Genomic DNA, 25,024 nt, shown 5'->3' with positions numbered 1-25,024 from the left:
TTTAAGATCACTGGTCTGACTTGCGAGCCAGTGCCATTTGACCACTGTTTGGTGGCATATAGAAAATGAGCAGTGATCTTGGACAGATCTTACAAGGCTGCTGTTCACATCAGAACTGGCATCTTAGAGGTGGTCTCAACAGAAGACTGACTTATCCTTTCTTGACTTTAGTCTGTTTTCCCCAAAACCCAAGTTTTGGCACGATACCAAACAAGAGAGGAGCAAAGTCACTTTTGCTATGGTTCCCCATCCCATACTGGTTCTAAAATAGTGAACTTCAAATTGGCCCCTTTAATAAAAATGGAATTCACTAAAAATATCCTACAGCACTCTGGATTTCAGATCAACTGACGTTTCATAAGTTATATGGAATTTGAAATAGTAAAATTTTCTATATGTTCTAGAAAACTTGAGTTTTGAATTATCTAACATATTTAAGAAACTATTTTGTATTTTGTGAATTAGATATAAATATATTAGTACCCTAAGATTTTGTTTTTAAAGTAGAATTACTATTCTGGAAAGTGGCCAATTTGACACCATTAAAAATAAGATCTTTTAGCCACAGAACTGGTATAACACAGGGAACTCCAGCAAAGCAAACTACGTTACACTCTCCTTCCATTTTTCTTAATATGCAGAAAATACCTGCTGAATTGTGTGATGCTGAATAACTCACCTTCTACTTCTCCACCAGAAGCAGCAATTTTTGAAAGACTTAAATAAGTCGTTCCGACTACATCATTTTTTGTCAGACGATCCCTATACGAAATGTAAGATTGTAATTAAATGCAATACTGTGCAAATAGAGGCAAGTTACAAATAGCTAAATGTATTTACAGTGTATATATGTTTAGACTACGAGGTTTGTTTTATTAACAAAACACCACATAACATGGTGCTTACATAGCTGTGTAGTAGGAGGGGAGAGCGTACAAAGCTGTTTCCAGTGTTGCAGAGTTTATGTAAGGGTCAGGCAGAATTTCAGTCTCAGAACTGGCAGCCCAGCTAGAGGAAGCAAGTTGCATCCTATAAAGGTGTGCAGTAGCTCTAACCACTTGGGAACAAAATGGACATTTAGGTGGCTTCCCCTCTACCTAGCATGCACAATAGGCCCACAATAAGAATAATAAAACTTATAATTTGAGCATATTGATATTTGGCCCATGTGTCCAAAAATTGTACACTGGCTCGATGAACTCACATCAGTCAATTTTATATTAATCAATATAATATACATTGCTGACTAAAGTTAGGCAAATAATTACCAAAATAGTCATTTACATTTTGAAAATAAACATATTATGGAATTAATATATGTTTGCAAACATTGGTGAATTATTTGTCTACCTCTACACGGTGGGCAAATAATGGGGAAGACTTGTGATATAATGTATTAGACATTTATTCTACAAGATTTATTTAGCCCACGCTAATGCTGATTGTACAATGCGCAGAAATGAATGGTACTCCAATACCACAAAATGCATGGCCCTAATTCAGGAAAGCATCACTACTTAGAAAGGGTAATTACTTAAGCATTTACTTATATGCTTTAGAAAATCAGGGATTATAGTTCCAAAAACCTGTGAATTATAGAGAAACAGAATTTTTTCCACTCAACAGAATTTGATTTAGTCTTATATTTTACACATAGAAAAAGTCAAAACTCACCAGTCAAAAACTGTTAATCTTATTTTTTCACACATTGAGGGAAACTGGAAAAAAGTAAATAAAATAAAATAATTCATTATTTATCTTTCACATCTAAAAATAATGTTCTGAGTAAATAAATACTTGATGGTGGATTTTTAGAGAAGATTTTTAGAGAATCCTAACCTTGATTTGAAGGTTCACAACTTGATTCCATTCTGGATTAGCATTCTTCTCAATTATATTTGTGCAAACCTGCAAAAAAAACAAATAGAAAAACAACCTCAAATGAAACAGATGTTATAGAAGCTCAAGGTCAAAAAGCAGGCAACATGGAACCAGACACAATTTAGGATAAATAGTATTCAGGTTGGTCAAATGATATGCCATCACAGGTTCTTGCAGTGGTTAAAGATGCATATTTAGTTTTCCATGCTCTATTGAGACAGCGGTAATTAGTGCTCAGCTGATTTGTTTATGCAACCTAAATTCAAGAAACAAAACTATTTCAATGTTGTTTGGACCATAGTTCTCAGTGCTGGTGCTTTTAGGGAAAAAACAGCTCATCTCATCGACTCCTCTGGACATAAAAAGGTGCTACCAGAAAGGAACCTGGATATGACTGAATGACAACAAGGAAACAAACCAAAAGGGATGATCAGATCTGGTGAATTCATGTTTGGTTTGTCTACATGTTGGACTGGATTGTTTTGGCAACTGGGTTCCCTTTGTTGTTGATATCTAGTAGAGGCCCCATTGCTGTGGCATTTTATGCAACTGTCTATACCATCTGTGCCTGAAACCAGCAGCGATCTCACTGCTAACTATAAGATGGAATTGATGTTTGGGTGGATGTTTGTTTTTATGTAATGACAGCAAGTCATTATGACTAATCAGTTTACACAGGCAGTGTATCTATGCCCTTAGATTTACTGTCCCAATAACTCTCTGTAATCACTTATATAAACCAGAAAAACCTGATAAACTAGTAATCTGAAGAGGTCAAGCCCCCTATATCATAGTCATACATTCTTTTAAATAGAGTGATTAGCACACCTTTAGAAACCCTTTCTACAGTATGTTATGGTATGTCCTCAGTCAGTTGAATATGCTTTATGACTCAGACCTGTAAACCTTTATGCAGATGAATAACTTTAGTTTCTATCAACTAACATTCCCCATGATTTTATTTTTTAATATTCCATGTGTGCTCCTAGATTTTTAGCTCCACTTTTCTATTTTTGCAAAGTGTTAAACGAGATATGCTGAAAGTCATTTTCTCTTGTTGACAATGTACTGTGGATATACAGTTCTATCATCTTAAGATACACTTAGACACGTAAATAGTTTTGAAACATATTACTAGAATGCAAAATTTTAAATATTAACTCAGACAAATACCTTTTTCCCAGCAAAACAAACTTCCACAAATGGATCTACTAGGTTTTTCTTGTCTGCATCACCTCCAAATATTTCCTTAACAGTCTGTGCAAAAGCATCATCCACTGAGGAGAAATTGTAAGGCAAAAATTAATTTTAACTCTTTTCTTAAAGATTATGGGACCAATTCTGTCTCAATAACTTCTTAACAATCTTATGTTAATGTAGTTGCATAGACATAACTAAAGTCAGAATCTAGCCCTATGTATTAGTTTTTTAAAAATAAGTATTTGCCGCTACAAATGAAAGTATTATTGAGATTTAGAAGCAGCTTCTAAAATCTTAGTCCTGAGAAAATCACAATGGTTTCGATGTTAGCCTATAGCTAGGAAAACGGGAGTTTATGCAGTCCTTTTACACCCTCAAGCAAGTAGCAGCAGATCAGCAATCTTGAAGGTGGCCTGCTTGTCATCCCAGCCATAGAAAGGATGCAATGAGGGAGAAAGAACTGAATAAAAAAGCTAGACATGTCTAAGGAACTAAAAATGTCTACGGTATAATGAATTTCCAGGCAGACACAATACTTCCTGTATTGCACACAGGTACTGCTCCTGTACTGCCATTGATGAGGCCAATATCTCTGAATAGTTTTCATTTTATGTTGTTTGCATTTAGAATAAGTTGGAAAAATGATGGACTTTAGAAATGTGGTTTAGGGAAACTGTGTTTAAGTTGTTGAGATTTGAGCTCTTCTCAACAATCTTTGACTTGGGGTGGGGAGAAAGTGTTCTGCAATTAAAGAGAGATGACCCAGAATAAAAGGATGGATTTAAGCATCCCTACAGGGGAGCAAGGAGGGCAACTGTCCCAGGGCCCTGTGATTCTAAAGAGCCTAAGGCTCCTGACTGCTGCAGCCAGAGCCCTAGGCCCTTTAAATCGCCACCACAGAGCCCTATGGAGCGCTCCAGGAAGCACTGAAGGGCTGGTGAGGGGGCACAGCATATCCAGGTGGTGATGAGGGCTGGCTGCCCCCAGTCTTGCCCCTTCTGGGAGTGCAGAGCTACTCCCGCACCCGGCCCAGGAAACCGGTGAATCTGTTGGCTCCCCTACTTAGTTGTATTATCATCTTGAATCTCCATTTGCAGGACAGATGGACACCAGTAAATCAAAAAACACACCATAGCTATTTACTATAAAATTTCAGATCGGAGATGATAACATTGCAAAAAGCTCTATATAGATTTGACTGAGTATTGAAAAAAGAAATGGGTTGCTTAAACCATCACAGAATTACGGGCTCCTCAAATTGTGGTAATCCACATTTTTGCTTGTTTTATGTCTGGGAATTCTGTTGATCAGTTATCACAGAAATTTCTACAGGCCATCGATTTCAGTGTTTACAATCCAGAAATAAGAAGCTATGTACTCTGTGGAATATCCTCGGCCCTGTAGATTTTAAGGAGGAAAGTGACCCATCGAAGTGCAGTTCCAGCTGGCAGTAAAAGATTACTCTCCACATCATCATTTTCATTATCTCGCTCTCTGTTTTCCATCTGTTGGAGATATATTGGTATATATTATATTAACCTGTATATAAGAAGGGCATCATATGCTAGAGTCATGTATAATACTATGGTAATTAGTAATAGCAGCATCCTTAATTCCCACCATAAGTTAAAATCTATCGGCACTTGCATTACAAACTAGGGTTTATGAAATTATAAAACCATAAAAATTTGTTCCGCTTAAAATGTTTTCTTTTTAGTATCACCCTCATCAGTATTATATTGATACAATGGCTATTTTTTTCTAAGCAATCAATACAGCTATTTTTAAATAATGAGCATGAACTATGAAGATGTGACATTCATAGGTTTCTGATGGTTGTTTGCATTCATATGCAGTGGTAACTGCATGGAATTTTCAAACATGTCACAAGGTGTCCTGACAAAGTGTCATGTCACAAGGTGTCCTGGAAACTGTATACAACTCTGAAGTAATTTGGGAGAATGTTTAACTTCCCCTTTGAAAACAAATAGAAACTGTCCAATTTCCACAAACATCTTTGTGATTGAAACAAAATACAGGACTATGTAGCACTTTAAAGACTAACAAGATGGTTTATTAGGTGATGAGCTTTCATGAGCCAAACCCACTTCCTCAGATGTGGGTCTGGCCCATGAAAGCTCATCACCTAATAAACCATCTTGTTAGTCTTTAAAGTGCTACATAGTCCTGTTTTCTGTTTCAGCTACACCAGACTAACACGGCTACATCTCTATATCTGTGTGATTGTAAGAATCTCCAGGACAGAGAAGGGGAAGACAGCAGTAGGAGCCACTCCTAGAGATACACCAGGATGGTGGGAAGGAAGGCAGCAATGGGAGCATGGAAACACTAGGGAGAGGCTTTAACATGGGATTGAGTGACTGCATGTGAAAGTTGGTATGGCAGTATTCAGACTGAAGGCAGTACAGGTTCCATCTCTAAAATATGTGATTCTCTGGTCTGGCATGACAACAGATGTTCCAGGATCAGAGTCCCGGCACGCTGCAGGGAGGTGGGGGTCTGGGAGCTTGCACACAGCTTAGTTGGGCTTCAAGGTGGGCCGAGCTGCATGGCTCAGCTTGGATGCGGGGTGGGAGGAATGCAGGGAGCTGGTGTGCGGGGCTGAGAGCCAGGAGCCAGCATGCGGTTCATTTGAGCTGTGCGGGGGCTCATAGCCAGGTGGCTCATCTGGGCTACGAGGGGAGGCAGGGAGCCAGCATGCAGCTCAGCTGTGCTGGGGGGTGGCCTGCTGAAATGACCTCCCCTGGTCCAGAAAAATCCTATATCCACAGGACCAGAGAGGTCCAACCTGTAGTAGAGTGAATAGTTAGGAAAAGAAACATATGGTAAGGTTCTATATTTTTAGTGCTTTCTGGCTAGTAATATGTTGGTTGCTGAACCTGAGATACCTCAAAGGCATCTGATTTTCAAGAAATAAGCTCCTTTTAGGTGCCTTAAGTTAGGCATCCAAAAATCAATAGTTACTTTGAAAAGCTTGGCCTTCGTTCCTGGGGATGCTCGCAAAGTGAATTAACCAGTACAAAACAAATAGTATATAAGAAAGAGGGTTCTGGGTACATGACTAGAAGATAAACACATTTGCAAATTAAACCTACTGGTGGCTCATCTCCTGCCCCCAGGACACACATGCTGACTTTCATATAGCCTTTTGCTCCTGAATTTGCATCTTCAGGGTCATTCAGAAGAAGCCACTTTCTCATGACTGCATGGCCTGAAATAAAGAAAAATAAATAAAGCAACCTCTCCTTTGCACAAAAAAAGTAGAAGCGTGAATCACACATTTAAGGCCAACTGTCCCAAAGTGAAATCTACCCTAAACATAATTTTTAAAAAGTCCTTCTGATCTTTAAAAGCCCAGCCCCCAACAAGCTGTGCAATAATGTTAAAATGTTGAGTGTAAAACTAACTTTTTTTGCATGACTTTTCATACTTAATACTTGGTTTTGAGTTAATGATCCCAAAGTTTAAATCCTCTGGAAGGGAAAAACAAACAAAAAAGTAAGCGATTTGTATTTCCTTTTTTTATTAAAATGCTGCAGATGTGACACATCTGCCTCAACTAACTTTGCATCCACATAGATTGAGGCATGGTTTTCTACTTCAGAAACAAAACTGAAAGTTACAAACATTTTAATTGGGTAGCTCAAGCCAAAGGACAAACAAAAACTCAGGCTTGAGGAGATTACTTACCAGGTTCATCATAAACATAGCCAATGTCAATCTGAAATAAAGATTAAAATATTATATCCTAAGAAGTAGCTAAATACAGTCAGAAATATGCGTGTTTGCCTTTATTAGCAGATTCTTAGAAATGTAAAGCTGAAAGAGACTCCAAGGGGCCATCTAGTTCATTCCTGCTGAAACAGGACCAAGTATACCTGGACCATCCCGATGGGTATTTGTCTAACCTCTTTAAATTCTCCAGTGATGGGGCTTCCACAACCTTCCTTAGTAACCTATTCCAGTGTTTACCTACCCTTATAATTAGAAATCATGTGTGGAGTTAGGCCATAATTCCCTTCAATATTTCATAATGTTATTATATTGTTTCTGTGTTATGAAAACTAAAAATTGTTGCATGGCATGCTCCCGTAAGGACTAAAAAGGGAACAGATGGAAGGAAGGAGGATTGATTTCTATAGTTTGCTGCTAAGGGATGCTCTGGAAAGATGGTGGAGAATATGCCACTGAGTGGGGGAAAGGGACGTAACCTCAGCATGACTACATGAAGGAGACATAAATTCATTTAGAAAAGTATTCCTTTCTACCTAAATAAAATATTCCAGGAACTTACCTACCTGGATACACATAGATATACAAGTTAAACTATTAAATCTGCAGGCTGATTTAATTTACTGTATGCAACTGGCCAAAGTGAAATACTTACCAGTATTGATCTTGTGGAAGTTATAGGAGTGGATTGTCACCAATACTAATTATAACTGCTTGACATTTTTTCTACATTATTTTGGATACAAAGACCTGTGGTATGAATCTCCTTTTCCTGGGGCAGATTCTCAGCAGGTGTAAATTGACATAGCTAAATTGATTTTAAGGGAGCTAAGACAATTTATACTGAGGAGGTGCCCTCCTCTCTCTTACTATGCATGCCTATTTAAACAAAGGGACACATTTCTCTGTAATTGTGAATTTCTGTGTTTCATGATGCAATACACAGCAATGTTCTGAACCAATGGCAGTTTGTGTGAATTTCCCCCTTCAAGACCTACGCGGTACAGAACAGCTGACAGTCATCTTCCATAGCAGTTGTTTTACCCTTTGAAGACTGAAATTCATTTTTCTTTTCTTAGGGTACGTCTAGACTACATGCCTCTGTCGCCAGAGGCATGTAGATTAGGCTACCAGACTTAGTAAAATGAAGCAGCGATTTAAATAATCGCCGCTTCATTTAAATTTACATGGCTGCCGCGCTGAGCCAACAAACAGCTGATCAGCTGTTTGTCTGCTCAGCGCGATAGTCTGGACGCTCCTCTGCCGACATCAAAGGTATTTGTCGACCACCCAGGTATGCCTCATCCCAGGTCGACAAATACCTTTGATGTCGGCAGGGGAGCATCCAAACTATCGCGCTGAGCCGACAAACAGCTGATCAGCTGTTTGTCGGCTCAGCGCGGCAGCCATGTAAATTTAAATGAAGCGGCGATTATTTAAATCGCCGCTTCATTTTACTATGTCCGGTACCCTAATCTACATGCCTCTGTCGCCAGAGGCATGTAGTCTAGACGTACCCTTAGACTATACAGATTCTTACCAGTAGCTTTGGGACAGATAATCATATTGCTTTAGGTAGAAAACAATTTTATACATATTACAGTAGACTTCTGATAATCCGGCACCTTTTGGACCTAGGTGGTGCCGGATTATCAGATTTGCCGGAGAATCAGGAGGTCCGATACAGCTGCACGGCTTAACAGCTGGCCAGGACACAATCTCCCTCCTTCTCTCCTCCCCTTTCCTCTTCGCATCTCCTCCGTGCTGTAACCTGATCCTCTTCCTCCTCCCCTCCCCTTTCCCCTTCGCTGAAGCAAAATGCTCTTCTCCTTACTGTAACACAATCCCCCTTCCTCCCTCCCTCCCCCAACCTTATGCTCCCTCTGGTTACAGCCAGCACGTGTGCTGGGTGGCAGGCTTTTTAATCAGCTGGTCAGGAGCGCTTGGCATTTTGATGCCGGAGTATCAGGAGTGCCGAACAGTTGGATGCTGGACTATCGAAGTTTTACTGTAGCTGTTCATGAAAGGTACATCTACAGGTTGAACCTCTCTTGTCTGGCACACCGTGGCCAGGCAACATCCGTGGGCTGGCATGATTTTAGTTAGCTGGATGTCCACTTATCATGGGTGTGGCCAAGTTTCCCACAGTCTCATAAAGTTTGTTTACAGCCACCAGTCCTAGCTCTCAGTGTTCTGTGCTGTTATTTAGCTCTAATTTACCCCAAATGTCTTCTAAGAGCCCAGTAAGCAGTGGAAGTGTAGGTAATGCTGCTAGACCTCCTGTAGTTCAATAAATTCTCTGATTCAGCACTGGTCAGGTCCCCAGGGTGCTAGACTAGAGAAGTTAAGCCTGTACAGTATTTCACATGTGCCTGCTTAACACGTTTTCGCAACAGCATGATTTTTTTTAGGGAACGTTTTTTGAATTACATGACCATCCCCGGAATAACACAATTTCCTCAGCCGGCCCATTGCCAGCGGCTGTGTGGGGCTTCCCCCGCCTCCCTACAAATCGGCAGAGGGTTCGCCACTCGCCGCGCCGTTCCCTGGTGACCCCCCATCGCTGGACGCAGTGCAGGTCCCGGCAGACCTGTCACAGGGGCATACTCCCAACCCAATCCCCCTCCCCTCTCCTTCACCTCTCCTCCCTGCTGTAATCCAGTCTCCTTTCTTCCCCAATCTTATGTCCCGGTCCCAACAGACACCACCGCTTGAAACGCAACCCCCGCCTTTTCCATTATTTTCAATGGGAAAATTGACCCCGCTTAACACATTTTCACTTAACACGATCATTTTCTGGAACATATCTATAGTGTTAAATGAGGAATTACGGTATTATAAAGACCTGGTAACTTAACTTGCAGTTTGCATTTAATTACACTAGTGACAATATGGAGTAACTCACCTTGACCTTATTGAGTTAGTTCTCTTAACTGTGCAGGCTCTGCAGTGATAGCAGGCACAGATAATGGTCAACAAACAAACAATAGGACTGACTGTCTCAAGGGCATCGGTTAAGAGAAAATGCTTCCTAGCAGTAAAAGCAAAACATTATAAGGGTTTGTATTTCTTTTCAAACACAGGATCTAGTAATACATTTCATTCTGATGCTTTAAATATTCTGCTAATCTTCCATTGAGCCCCTTAAGCATAGGCAGAATATGGAAGTCTGCTTGTACACACCTTAAATTCTCCCATCAGAGAGTCTGCTCGTAAAGAATAAGAATCATACACCTAAAAAAAAAAAAAAAGAATAAACTCCTTCCAATCTTTATAGAGCACTAGTTGAAAAGTGTCATGTGCATCCAGTGTATATTTCTAATGTACACCTTTTTTCCTTACCCGGATGCTTATTGTTTCGTCGAGGAGCTCTAAAGGGGTCATGTGGACATTGTAGAAAAACATCTGTTAAGAAAAAACAAACCAATTTAGACTTAAGGCCATGATTTGCTGCTATATACAGTATACATGTAGCTTGCCAGGCTTATATCTGTTGATATCCATTTAGTCTGATTTCTATTTGGATGTTTTGCATGTGAATTTAACGCTGCCTTGAAAAGTGAAATTCACTATTTGTCCACGGAACAGGTAGCATGAGGAGATGCATGGCAAGTTTCCCCAACGCTGCTAATTGCCAAGCTGATGGAGTGATTCTGTCTGCATGTTCAATACATCTTTAGCCTCTCTACTGTAGTTATCAACAAGATGCCAATTACAGCCAACTAAAATGATTCATGCCCTTAAGAATGTCATGGTTATCTGTGTGGAAATCAAACAGATTAAGTTTGGTAGCACAGATTTTGTGGAGTATTTTTATTTTATGTGTGTGTAAAATATGCTTAACTAAAAAATGTCAGGCTTGACATGCAGGTACCACCAAATCCTGTTCAGCACACTACCCAAGTGGCAGGAGAGGATGCAAAGAAATTACTCTAATCCACCATTAGCCTGCTTATTGATGCTGAGACTATTCTCTTATAATGTAACAAAAATAAATGCAACTCATCTCATTAATACCGATTATGCAGGTGCCATATTCTAAATGCTTCAATAAGCTTGTCCCTACAGTCAGCCTCTCCTGTATCCATGATTTGAATCACATCCCAGATATTCTAAGATGCATCTCCCACAGCTCACATCACCTGCATTTAACAAAGGAGAGACAGAGACCTGCACCGTATCCCTATCCAGCAGTGTCACACTCCAAACAGCCTCACTGTATCTTGAAAAGCAGGAAGGGTGACAGAATAGAACCTGGTTGAGCTCAAGAGGTGAGCAATTTCTGAACACCCTTAGAGAAAAGAACAGAACCATTCGTGTGATTGTTCTCCCAAAGTTACTGTTATCTCATATGACCAGCTGTATCCAAGGATGGCTCCTATCCACTTTAATGGAAGGTTGATTGAGCCCCTGATTCTTGCCAGAAATGGTGTTAATTGTGTTATGAGTTTTATGATGTAAAGAAATGTGTTTTTAAAATTAACTTTACACATTACCCAGAATATTAGAAAAATGCTTATTTGTTAAGCAGACTGGGGGCGCTTTATTATGAACCAGATCCCTCTGTCCCTTCTGAAATAACAGATTTTTGTTGATTTGACAGTGTGAGCTAATTGATTTTCAGATATAATTAAATGTTTATCTTCTAAATACTCACCTCATCAAAATATGGATTGTTTCCTCTTTTGATTCTTGTTCGGTGTGTCTGCCCGCAAACATGAACTTTGACTACTGGTTTTATGTTATTTCCTGACAACTGACGAGCTTCAATGACTCTAATACGAATCTGAAAAAATTAAATACACAAGGCATGCAGTAGTCGATACCTTACAGTGCACGTCTGTCTGTGATCATGCTGACACCAACAGTATTTCTCCAAAATAAGTTAACACCAAAGCAACTAGCAGATTTATACGGGCTAGCAATTTTAGACCTCCCAACTATAATAATTATAATACTAGTTTTACTTCTTCACTTGTCTTGTACCTTAATTTCACAATTACAATTTTCAGGTAGCATCTTGAGTTTTGGACTTCTCTTACCAAAGTGACATTAGAAATCTTTAGTGTTCTAGTTCAAAGTCAATGATTAGGCAATGGATAAGTTTCCCCCTATATTTCAGCAAGAACTGCAAAATTCCTAGATTTCATTTTGTGAATTTTTGCACTTAACAGACATGCTTGAAAGATGGGTTTGAAGTCCACCCTATTACGTTAATCTGTATCCATTTACAAGCATTACCTTATCTTGTATCTGACATTCAGATAATCTCAGGCTGCACAGGAAAAGTATGGTATTTAAAACTCAGTTACCTGGAAGTCTTGGGGTTTGTTAGAAAGGATTCGTCGAGTTTTCTTTCCTTTTGTGATGCGCCGAGCAAGCTGGGCTTCCTTTGAGTCACTTGGAACTGCTGGGGCAATGCCACCAACTGTACCATCAGTCCCATCCCCATAACCTCCATCTTCTTCTCCAACTAACATAGGGGAAAACAGCACAATTAGTAAACAAGCAGTTTAATATTAAAATTACAGTAATAAAAGCATGAGGTCAAAGACTTGCACCAAAAGTACATAAATGGTACTTCATTACAACAATTCTAATCAACGTGCTTCCTTTCTTCTTGATAGCTAATGGAGTTGGACTCTCTATGGCTAATTCTGTATTTTAAATTCAATAACTAAATACTTTTCCCCTCCAAGATGCAGACTTTCTAAGGGAGTCCCCTTTCAATCTATCAAATCCACTTCCAGAACTGTTGGCAAAGCAGAATCCAGGCACATCATTTAATGATTAGTAGCTACATGGTGTGGGACCAGTTCTGCTCCAGTGTTAGTTAATTTTAATGGAAATAAAATGGTTTCTAACATTTAGAACCACTTTTTACATCAGGATCCTGCTTTAAATAGGTTTGAACATTTTATGCTTTCCCACTTGCCCAAGGAGATTAGTGTTTTCATCTTTGTATCTGATAGCACCTCTATAATATTTAAAAGTTTCAGAGGGGTAGCTGAGTTAGTCTGTAACTGGAAAAACTTAAAAAACAACTAATAGTCTAGTAGCACCTTAAAGATTAACAAAACATGTAGATGGTATGATGAGCTTTCATACCCACGAAAGTTCATGATACCATGTTCATGTTTTGTTAGTCTATAATATTTATGAATCGAGGAGGTTCTATCAATTAAATATCACCCTTTTAAATTAATTAAATTTAGCAATATTACATTGGCCCATCCACTAATATCCCACAACTGTAAAACCTTCGCAAGAACCAAATTACAGGGGTGTTCCAGAGGTGTTTTTAACTTCTTTTGTTAATTAAGGAATATTCTGTTCTATAAGCTTTACAAGACTGATGGAGACAGGGCTGGTCCTAACCAATTGGTTGCCCTGGGCAACTGTCCGGCTCACCCATAGGGCTGCCAGATGGTTTAAAAAAAATACCGGACAAAATTTTGTCAAGCAAAAAAACCAAACAAACAAATGCCGGGGAAAATTTGTCGAGAAAAAAAAAGGGGGGGGGGGCGGAGGATGGGGAGTAACCAGGGAAACCTGTGGGGAGGATTTAGGAGGTTGGGCTCTGTCGGCGGCCCCAGGCAACTGCCCAGCTTGCCCACCTCTAAGACCGGCTCTGGATGGAGCTGTCTAGATGGTATTAAACACAGAACTGCAAATTAAGGGTAAATATGTATGTCAGGGGTGTCCAAACTTTTTTCAAAGAGGGCCAGATTTGATGAAGTGAACATGCGTGAGGGCCGACCATTTTGCCTGACATTCTTTGAACCATTAAAATTAAATGCAAATTAACTATTTTATGCAAAGTTTATTGCAAACGGCAAACGACATAACACCAACTATACATGTTGTGTCCAAATATATTTATAACTGATTTAGACCAACTGACATTAACTGAGATTTTACAATGTAGTCATCTCAATTGAAAAAAAAAAACTTGCCTACACTAATGTGAAGGGTGAAACTGAGATCTGGACTGCAGCACATAGGCTAGGTCTGGTTCAAAGGCAGTGGTTTTGATGCGCAAAATGTCACGCAGGTGAGAGTCACTTAGTCTTGTCCTCACGCGGTTCTTGTTAAAGTTCATAGCAGAGAATGTCTTCTCACACATATATGTTGAGCCAAACAAGCTCAGCATTTTCTTAGCCAATGTTCGAATCTCTTGAAACCGGCTCTTATCCAGTTGGCGGTAAAAGTTCACAAGAGAGAGCTGTTGGTGACGACTGCGTAACTCGCTGTCACAATGCAGCTCAATGAGCTTGAGCTGCAGCTGATCTGGAGCATCCTCGGGGTCAACAGAGAATGGAGAGGAGAAAAGGCTGATCTCCTTTTCAATAGCTGCAAAGTCCTGAAAGCGCCGTTTAAACTCCCCAGCCAGAGATGCAATGTCTGCTGCATACCTGCTCGTTTGCGCACTGATATTGTCCTGTGGAAAACTGTTCATTATTTCCTGCAACGCTGAAAAATGTATGGTATTGGGCTGTGTTTGTGACAACTGCCTTATGAAAAGTTGCAGCTTTGTCCCAAAGGCTTTGAGGTGTGAATAAAGCTGGTTCACCGCTGCATCTTTCCCCTGAAGACTCGTGTTCAGTACATTCAGATGCTTTGTTATGTCAACTAGAAACCCCAATTCAGCCAGCCAAATAGGATCAGATAGTTCTCGCATTGGTTGTCCCTTTGTTTCCAAGAATTCTCCGATTTCCTTTCTGAGAGAGTAGAAACGCTGCAGTGCAGACCCCCAACTGAGCCATCTTACATCGTTGTGATATAAAACATCTTCGTATTCAGCCTGGATGTCCAGTAGAAACTGTTTAAACTGGCGGTGGCACAGGGCTTTAGAGCGAATACAATTAATAGTCTTTAGCACCGGTTTCATAACATGATCATATTTGAGATGTTTAGCACAGAGAACTTGTTGATGAATGATACAATGGAGTTTAATAGCTTTGCCTCCTTCTTCGATCACCTTGTTACAGATTAGGGTTGATAATCCACTTCGTTCACCAACCATGGCAGGTGCCCCATCAGTAATAATCCCAGTAACTTTGTTCCAAGGCAGTTTCATGTCATCTATGGCGGAACTAACAGAAACAAATAAATCTTTTCCTCTTGTTTGGTCCGTAAGGCTCTGGAGGTCAAGTAGCTCTTCAGTCACATTCATTTCATCGTCCACCCCTCTCATAAAAATCAGCAACTGAGCTGTATCAGATAGGTCCATGCTTTCATCACAGGCTATTGAAAAGAAGTCAAAATCCACTCCTTTGGATGTCAACTGTCTCTTAATATCTGATGAAATCTCTTCAATTCTCCGTGCTACAGTGTTACGAGCCAGGCAAATGTTGGCAAACTTTTGCTTCTTCTCGGGACAGATATTCTCAACCATTTTCATAACGCATTCTTTGATAAAGTCACCCTCAGCAAAAGATTTGCAATTTTTAGCAATTAACGTTGCCACCTCATAGCTCGCCCTTGTGGCATTTTCATTTGACTCACGGGCTCTTATGAAAAATTTCTGTTGTGACATTAAAACAGCTTCAAGTTGCTTCAACTTTTCACTGCGGTCGTGCCCTGTTAGCTTGTCGTATGTGCTATGTCTCGACTGGTAGTGTCTCTTGACATTAAATTCCTTATAAACAGCCACAGTCTCTTGGCATATCAGACAAACACAGTGATTCTCTATTTCAGTGAAGAAATATTCCACTTTCCACCTGTCCTGGAAGCGGCGGCCCTCACTGTCAACTTTCCTTCTCTTATTTACAGTCGCCATTTTTTTAAATTGACCAGAAGGGGAAGGGATCATGTGAGTGCAGTGCCAGAGGTTTAATACACTGCCCAAGTAATACACTGCACTAATACACTGCCCAACAAGAATTCTCTTGCCTTTGTGGCTGTTTGTGGCGAAGTCTCTAATGATGAGCTCCACGTGCCTGAGCCCGTTTGGGGCGAAGTCTCTAATGTTCGCAGCTCCACGTGCCTGAGCCCACCAGGAAGCTGACAGTGCGCAGGGCCAATCACAGATACTGAGATTGAGCAGCTGCGGAGTCCGTCCCTGATCTCAGCAGCTGCGGAGTCCGTCCCTGCACTCTCAGCCCCAAGGTAGAGGGCCTGCAGGGTCAGAGGCAGGCGGAGAGCGCAGGGCACGCTGGCCTCACGGCGGCCCGGGGGCAGGGCGAACCCGTAGCCAAGTGGGGGAGCGGTGCTGCAGACGTGCCCTACATGGAAGACTTTAGGACCGCAGCGGCCGCCATGGACGGCGGCGGCGCGGCCGGAAGCGGCGCCAGTTCAGAGGAGCGCCGGGGAGCCAAGAGAGGGGGAGGAAGTGGGGGCTGTCCCCGCACTCTCAGCCCCAAAGCGGAGTGCAGGGGCAGGGTCTGGGACCACGGCGGTGGCGGCGGCGGCGGCCCGAAGCGGCGCGCTGCGCGCGCCAGTTAAAAAAAGCACCAGGGAGCCAGGAGAAGCGGGGGGCTGTATTAAATCCGACCACGGGCCGCATTTGGCCCGCGGGCCGGACTTTGGACATGCCTGATGTATGGGATCAATTTTTTTTAATTATCTTGAAAAACAACACTATTTGAGAACTTAGGAAAAAAACCTTAGACTAGTACCAGTATATTTTCCAGCCAAAAAAATGTTCTATAATCCTTAGAGATGTACCACACCTCTCTCTCCATTATCCCACTGGATATCAGGTGATATTGAATTACCTGGATGTCTTGTTGCTAAAGAGAATAACATCTGATTTTACATAAAGATAGCTCAGCTGCTGGAGATCTGGGTGGTACTAAGTCCAGCAGCCCCTAGTTGTGATCAGTAGTCCTGCAGCACCAATGCTGAAAAGCACTGTTCCAGATAAATGACTGAAGTTTAGGGAGAGAAGCAAACTTTATGAAAGCTAATGTTATATATGCGGGCATCGTGAATTAACCTCTACTGAACTTCTGTATGTACTTTGCGGGTGTGTCTAGACTACAGGGTTTTGTCGACAAAAGTGGACTTTTGCCGACAAAACTATACCTGCGTCTACACTACCGCCGAGTTCTGTCAACCATAAGTCAACAGAACGCGACAGTGTTGTCGACAGCGGTAAACCTCATTCTACGAGGAATAACGCCTTTTTTCAACACAGTTATGTCAAAAAAAGGCACTATTTCATCCACACTGTGCTTTTTCAAAAGAGAGTGTCTAGCCTCTCTGTCGAAAAAGCGGCTTGCTTTATCAACAGAAGTGGCTGTAGTCTAGATGCTCTTTTTCTGTCAACAAAAGCCTGTAGTCTAGACCTACCCTGTCAGTCTGCATGTGAAGGAAAAAATTTAATGTCCTTGTGAATGTCCTTAATAAAATATGTCCCTGGATACATAGGCGAAGTAACATATACTTAATTTGTCTGTACATTTCAACAATATGCACTTTCATCTTGCTAATATCTGTGTCATAATCTGTCTCCCACACTGGCCATTCAACTACCTGGTTATACAGCTCACCTTATTACTTCACCTGCATTTCTGAGACTAGATGGTAGCAATTTATTTGACTTCACAGAGCTATAGGAAATGAACTGAACATATGAAAAAGTTAACTAACAAAGTTGTGTTTGGTAATTTGTTTTGCTGACCTAAGTTTTATGGAGAGTTGCTGAACATTTAAGGCTTCTGTGTTTTTCTCCAGAGGTGACTGCATTAAAGTGCATTTATCTATCTGAAATGGTCACACATACCAGATATTAACTGGTTTTGAGTAATACTTTTGTAGTTCAAATCAAAGTTTGCATAATGCTATTCTGAATTTTAGAAATTTTCACCGAAGTCTTTGTTAGTTTATGATATCTACTACCCACCCCAGGCAAAATTCCCATTGACTTCAATGGGGTCGAGACATCACCTAAGAAATGTATCATTTTAATTTCTGTCTTTATTATAAAGACCTAACTGATTCACATTTTACAATGCAATCCAAAGATTGCAGATTACACATCCCTAGAGGCAAACTCGAAGAACAGGTTTCTGTAACTGTGGGGAAAGGTTACACCTTGGCCTGTAAGCATATGTTTTACATAGAAAACTCTCCTGTCTCACTTATACACTAAATCCATAAGCATACTGCAGACTATGCAACAGGCATTCTGGGAAGTACTAACTGAATTTCAGTAATGGTAAGAGGCCAGAATCTGAGACTGACTTCAAAACTACAACATTAAATACCATCAACAATATTTGCTGAATGCTACAGTGAAGCAGTTAGTTTCAGGCATAAGCAAATTTCAGAATCGGCTGCAGGGCTGGTTAAGGACTGATATGCCACCAAAGTGAAAGACAACCACTCAATACTAGGACTAGTGAAAAGAGAGTATAACTGGTAACTCAGGGAGAATAATATCTTCAGTCATGAAGTCCAACAACACTAACAGCTTCGTATATTGTCATCTTTATTTACTTTGAAAACAGGACCAATTTGGGAAAAAAAACTTTGGAGATTATCAGAATTATATTACTGCAATTTATGCACTGTTTTACAATGTGGCATGCTTCCTAGAGAACCTATCAGTTCATTCAAAGCAGTATTTTGAAGCCATGAAATGGACCAGAATTGAAACTGATTTTTAAAAATATTTGCTATTTTCACACAATCCTTTTTAACAATAATGCAAGATAAATTAAATGGATTAGAACCAAAGAATTTGCATAGCAATGGCTTGTCCAGCCTTCCATCCTTTGTGGGACAACCCCACCCTCAAATACAGCTTGTGCAGTCAAGTTATGCTGGGCTGCATGTGGAGCAGGTGTGTGGGTACAAAACATGACTCTCCCAAATCCTGCTGTTTATTTGAACATCAGAATCACACAGATTCTCCTTCAAAGTGCCCTCTACTCCTACACAATTAAGGGGAAGATATGACCCAAAGGGAATAGGTTTACAGTAGTTAACTTGAATGTGTTTAATTTTTTTTATAGACCTCTGATCTCATGGGTTGAGGAATTTCTAAAAATCTGCATCTTTATATGTGACTTTGGAGGACTTCAATTTATAGAAATATTTAATAGTGCAAATGCAGAGCATGGGCCCTATTGCCTTGCTCCATACCAGCTTTGACACAGATACAGGGGAATTGGTCTCTTTGGAAACTGGGGTTATGGTGACCACTTATCCTGACTCTTCAGTTTAAGCTACATAATTTATTCTAATCGGTGGGAGTCAGACATAATGCTTTGAAATGAAGGTCATTCTCTCCCTCAGTAATTGGATCATACACAAATAACATAGGGTATGTCTACACTACCACCCTAGTTCGAACTAGGGTGGTAATGTAGGCAACCAGAGTTGCAAATGAAGCCCGGGATTTGAATTTCCTGGGCTTCATTTGCATCTCGCCGGGCACCGCCATTTTTAAATGTCCGCTAGTGCGGACTCTGTGCCACGCGGCTACACGCGGCACGGACTAGGTAGTTTGGACTAGGCTTCCTATTCCGAACTACCGTTACTCATAAAATAGGAAGCCTACTCCAAACTACCTAGTCCGTGCCGCGTGTAGCCGCACGGCACGGAGTCCGCACTAGTGGACATTTAAAAATGACGGCGCCCGGCGAGATGCAAATGAAGCCCGGAAAATTCAAATACCGGGCTTCATTTGCAACTCTGGTTGCCTACATTACCACACTAGTTCGAACTAGGGTGGTAGTGTAGACATACCCATAGATCTTGCTTTCTTCACGTAAGTAAAATACTGTATATTCTTCAATTAATCTCAGCCAGACCCTATTTGTACTGCTTTTATATAAATGAAATCTATTCATGACGCAAAACAGGAATTAACAAGAGGGGTGGAGGAATTTGAAATAAACATAATAAATAATTTTGAATAAAACTGCTTGAGATAAGCAAAGTATAAATATCCACACAAGGTGTCAATTGCTGGTATCAATGATTTAATCAAAAAACAAACCCTGTCATGAAATTGATATTAACCCATTGCTTTGTTGCCAAACAAAACACAGCTCAAAGCATGTCAGATTAATGATGTAAAGTTCATAAAGAAAACACCGCCACTTGCTATCTTCATTTAGTTCTTTATTAAATAAAAGAGAGCCTCCATTACTTTTAGAAGTAACATACTGCTGAATTTGTTATACTGAAAAAAAACTTGACAGTGCCTTTATTTTGTCTAACTGATATTTGGTGATACAGAACATAGAAAGGCATTTCTCCTGATAGACCACAAGTGAATATAAACTTTCAAAGACAGATAGCAAGTAAATATAATAGTGGAATTCTTGCCATAACTTTTAGTAGATTATATCATATCTGTTAGCCATATTCTTCTACTATTTCAATTTTTTAAAAGATTATATCTTTACTTGTGCACTAGCATAACTCGACCTGGGTACTGGACTATTAGTTAATAGCCCTACTTGCCACATAGGGTCAAAATAGTGGTACCCTTAACTCACCCAGCAATATCGTCAATCTATCCAACTACACACTCAGCCCAGCAGAAAAGTCTGTCTTATCTCGGGGACTCTCTTTTTGCCTCACCACCCCCACAAACATGCTACAGTTTTGTGGTGATCTGGAAGTCTACTTTCACCATCTCTGACTCAAGGAATATTTTCAACACAACACTGACACACAGATACCCTGCTACCAACAGTACAAGAAGAAGAATTCTGCATGGACTCCTCCTAACAGTCAAAATGACAGACTGGACCAATACATAGAATGCTTCCGCCGATATGCACAGGCAGAAATTGTGGAAAAGCATCATCGCTTCCCCCATAACATCAGCTGTGCAGAATGCAATGCCATCCACAACCTCAGAAACAACTCTGACATTATAATCAAAGAGGCTGATAAAGGAGGTGCTGTTGTCATCATGAATAGGTCAGACTACCAAAAAGAGGCTGCCAGACAACTCTCCAGTACCACATTCTACAGGCCACTTTCCTCAGATCCCACTGAGGAGTACTCAAAGAAATCACACCATCTGCTCAAGACACTCCCTACACAAACACAGGAACAAATCTACACAGACACACCCTTAGAACCCCAACCAGAGTTATTCTATCTACCACCCGAGATCCATAAACTGGGAAATCCTGGACGCCCCATCACTTCAGGCATTGGCACTCTCACTGCAGGACATTCTCTCTACTCAGACCCTATGCCAGCAGCACTCCCAGCTATCTCCGAGACACCACTGACTTCCTGAGAATACTACAATGCATTGGTGATCTTCCAGAAAACACCATCCTAGCCAACATGGATGTAGAGGCTCTCTACACCAACATCCCACATGTAGATGGAATACAAACTGTCAGGAACAGTATCTCTGATGATGCCATGGCACAACTGGGGCCAAGCTCTGTGACTTTATCCTCACCCATAACTATTTCAGATTTGGGGACAATTTATACCTTCAAACCAGTGGCACTGCTATGGGCACCCGCATGCAGGGCCGGAACAAACCAATCTGGCACCCCGGGCAGACAGTTTAATTGAGCCCCTGGTTGGGGGAGGGTGCATGCGCGGCCCCACCCCCGTGCTGGCACATGGGAGAGGGCGCATACGCGGCCCCGCCCCCGCCCAGCGTGTGGGGGAGGGCGTGCAGAGCTGGTGGCGTCAGGACTCACATGCCCGACCCTGCCCAGCCCAGGGCCACCCAGGGTGGGTCGAGCCTGGCCGTGTTGGGCCCCGCGGCCGCAGGGCAAAGGACACTACTGGCCGGCGCTGTGGGAATACACGTGGCTCCCGCCCCAGGCGGCCACTGCAGTGTGGCTGCTGGGAGCTACTGCAGCCCACGATCTGGGAGCCGGGTGCCCCCCCATAGGTTGGCACCCTGGGCAGCTGCCCGGATAGCCCATACCTTAATCTGGCCCTGCCCGCATGGCCTCACAATATGCCAACATTTTTATGGCTGACCTGGAACAACGCTTTCCCAGCTCTTGTCCACTAGCGCCCCTCCTCCTCTACTTACACTACATTGATGACATCTTCATCATCTGGCCCCATGGGAAGGAGGCTCTGGAAGAATTCCACCGTGATTTCAACAGTTTCCACCCCATCATCAACCTCAGCCTGGACCAGTCTACACAAGAGAGCCACTTCCTGGACACTACAGTGTGAATAAGTGATGGTCTCAGAAACACCACCCTATACTGAAAACCTGCTGACTTCTATGCTTACCTACATGCCTCCAGCTTCAATCCCAGACACACCACACGATCCATTGTCTGCAGCCAATCACTAAGGTACAACCGCATTTGCTCCAACCCCTCAGACAGAGACAAACACCTACAAGATCTTTACCAAGCATTCTTAAAACTACAATACCCACCTGAGGAAGTGATGAAACAGATTGACAGAGCCAGACGTGTACCCAGAAGCCTCCTGCTACAAGATAAGCCCAACAAAGAAAATAACAGAACACCACTGGCCATCACCTACAGTCCCCAGCTAAAACCTCTCTAATACATCATCAATGATCTATAACCCATCCTGGACAATGATCCCTCACTCTCACAGACCTTGGGAGGCAGGCCAGTCCTCACCCACAGTCAGCCTGCCAACCTGAAGCAAATTCTCACCAGCAGCTATTCACTACACCACAGGAACTCTAACTCAGGAACCAATCTCTACAATGAACCTCAGTGCCAACTCTGCCCACATATCTACACTAGTGACACCATCACAGGACCTAACCACATCAGCCACACCATCACAGGCTCATTCCCTTGCACATCTACCAATATAATATATGCCATCATGTGCGAGCAATGACCCTCTGCCATATACATCAGCCAAACTGGACAGTCCCTATATAAAAGAATAAACAGACACAAATCAGATATCAGGAATGGCAACATACAAAGACCTGTAGGAGAATACTTCAATCTCCCTGGACACACAGTAACAGATTTAAAAGTAGCCATTCTCCAACAAAAAAACTTCAAAAACACTCCAGAGAGAAACTGCACAGCTACAATTCATTTGCAAATTTGACACTATCAATTTAGGATTAAACAAAAACTATGACTGGCTAGCCAACTACAAAAGCAGTTTCTCCTCTCTTGGGGTATGTCTAAACTACATGGCTCCGTCGACGGAGCCATGTAGATTTGTTGTTTTGGCAAAGGCAAATGAAGCCGCAATTTAAATGATCGTGGCTTCATTTAAATTTACATGGCTGCCACGCTGAGCCGACCAACAGCTGATCAGCTGTTTGTCCGCTCAGCGCGCTAGTCTGGACGCTCCCCTGCCGACATCAAAGCCCTTTGTCAGCAGCCCCGGTAAACCTCATCCCACGAGGAATAACGGGGCTGCCGACAAAGGGCTTTGATGTCGGCAGGGGAGTGTCCAGACTAGCGCACTGAGCGGACAAACAGCTGATCAGCTGTTTGTCGGCTCAGCGCGGCAGCCATGTAAATTTAAATGAAGCCGCGATCATTTAAATCGTGGCTTCATTTGCCTTTGCCTATGTGTCTAATCTACATGCCTCTGATGACAGAGGCATGTAGTCTAGACACAGCCTTGGTGTTCACACCTCCACATCAGCTGCTAGAAGTGGGCCTCATCCTCCCTGACTAAATTGACCTCTTTATCTCTAGCCTTACTCTTGATTGGTACTCTTTTCTTACACCTGTATATTTATACCTGCCTCTGGAATTTCCACTACATGCATCTGACGAAGTGGGTCTTTGCCCACGAAAGCTCATGATCCAATAAATTTGTTAGTCTATAAGGTGCTAGAGGACTTCTCGTTGTTTATGTTCTATCTGCAGCTTTAACAAGACACAAAATTCTGATTTTTCAGTTCTGACTACTAATTCTATTTTTCAGTTCTGATACTGTCTGACTATCTTATCGTAAGCCAGTTTAGACATGCTTGCTTGACAGTTACTTTACATTCTTTCTGATGAACATTTCTATGTTTCCCTTGCAGGACCTTGTGAATATAATATTTTGAAGAAAAATGATATACCTTCAGTGTCTTGTGCAATGGTTCCCCCTGGATCATTTGGATTTGCAGGCCCAGCTGGTGGCTCATATCCCACCACTAAATCAATCGTTGCCTGTGTAGAAATTTACAATTACATATGTAATACATTGTTTTAAAGCAGGATAAACAAGTGGTCCTACAAGTAAACATTAATAGTGAACAAATATTATTTGTACTGCAGATTACAATGACAAACTGAAAAATCAAGAATTAAATAGATATTATCCACTCCTATATTAGCATAAACATGCAAAGATTACAGGCCACACCCTTTGCAACTAATCTGAAAACGTATTTGAGAAACTGAAATTCTGTATTTATGACATTTAGAAAATACTATCATACTGAGTTCCAATGATTTAACGGTACTCTATACATTTACTTAATTAAAAGCTTCATAATATCCTTGCAGGCTGGTTAGTGTGATCCCCATTTTACAAATGGTAAATGTGAGGCAGAACAAGAGAAAATTATTCAATGTGGCACCAAGTCCAGTTGGAGGTTGATAACTTGCAGGCTATGTTTCTACTCTGTTAATGAGCACTGTGTCTTTTTTCCAGTCTCATTTCAATACTGGTTATATCATGGTCTGCAGCACTTCATTGCACTTTTCATCATTAAAGCATTAACAAGATATAACAAAGAATCAACAAAAGTGTATGTGACAAAATACAATTATTCTGAATTGCTCCAGAGAAGGTATATCAAATTGGCACTAAAGTCTTGCTCTTGTCTCTGAGCACATAAGAGTGTATTGCCAGGAATATAAACTCAGCTACAGTGCAAAGATGTACTATGATCCTGATGCCGGAAAGCATCCCTGTTCAGGACAGCAATTAACCACACTAGAGAGAGAGGGGTAAAAAAAAGGCTTATGGGTGGAGGAAGCCCCACTTAGCCAACTGGGCATGCTCCCAGCGTGGGGACTGTATAAAAGGCCGAAGCCAGCTCCTTCAAGGGGAGCTGCAAGCAGGGAGGGAGTTTAGACTGGAACTCCTGAACCAGCCTGGTAGAAGCAGTCATCCTCCGAGCAGCAACGCCAGCTGCTGCCGTTGGAGGAACAAACCGAGCAGCCATCGCAGCCACAGTTTTCTCTGGAGCCGCAGATCCCATCACAGGTGCTACTGCTGCAACTCCAGAGACTACCCTGTGACAGGGGGGACAGCCACAAGGGACAGGTATGTTATG

General features: G+C 41.6%; 1 protein-coding gene across 4 annotated transcripts in view; it reads right to left on the bottom strand.

Moving 5' to 3' along the window:
• MYOF (myoferlin) overlaps positions 1-25,024 on the bottom strand; it is a 150,191-nt gene that overhangs the window by 71,641 nt on the left and 53,526 nt on the right. For all 4 annotated transcript variants that reach the window (XM_075935158.2, XM_075935159.2, XM_075935160.2 and 1 more), the window contains exons 5-16: positions 23,819-23,909; positions 12,147-12,307; positions 11,492-11,620; positions 10,177-10,239; positions 10,018-10,068; positions 6,793-6,823; positions 6,198-6,313; positions 4,460-4,586; positions 3,055-3,158; positions 1,840-1,908; positions 1,675-1,718; positions 680-762 (exon numbers count right to left, since the gene is read on the bottom strand). In XM_075935158.2, coding sequence (XP_075791273.2) covers positions 680-762; positions 1,675-1,718; positions 1,840-1,908; positions 3,055-3,158; positions 4,460-4,586; positions 6,198-6,313; positions 6,793-6,823; positions 10,018-10,068; positions 10,177-10,239; positions 11,492-11,620; positions 12,147-12,307; positions 23,819-23,909 — 1,069 coding nt within the window. The remainder of the gene's footprint in view (positions 1-679; positions 763-1,674; positions 1,719-1,839; positions 1,909-3,054; positions 3,159-4,459; positions 4,587-6,197; positions 6,314-6,792; positions 6,824-10,017; positions 10,069-10,176; positions 10,240-11,491; positions 11,621-12,146; positions 12,308-23,818; positions 23,910-25,024) is intronic.

This window comes from Pelodiscus sinensis, chromosome 8, assembly GCF_052426305.1.
Source record: "Pelodiscus sinensis isolate ZL-2025 chromosome 8, ASM5242630v1, whole genome shotgun sequence".
NCBI classification, from domain to species: domain Eukaryota; kingdom Metazoa; phylum Chordata; order Testudines; family Trionychidae; genus Pelodiscus; species Pelodiscus sinensis.
This window is presented reverse-complemented; position numbering and strand designations above follow the sequence as displayed.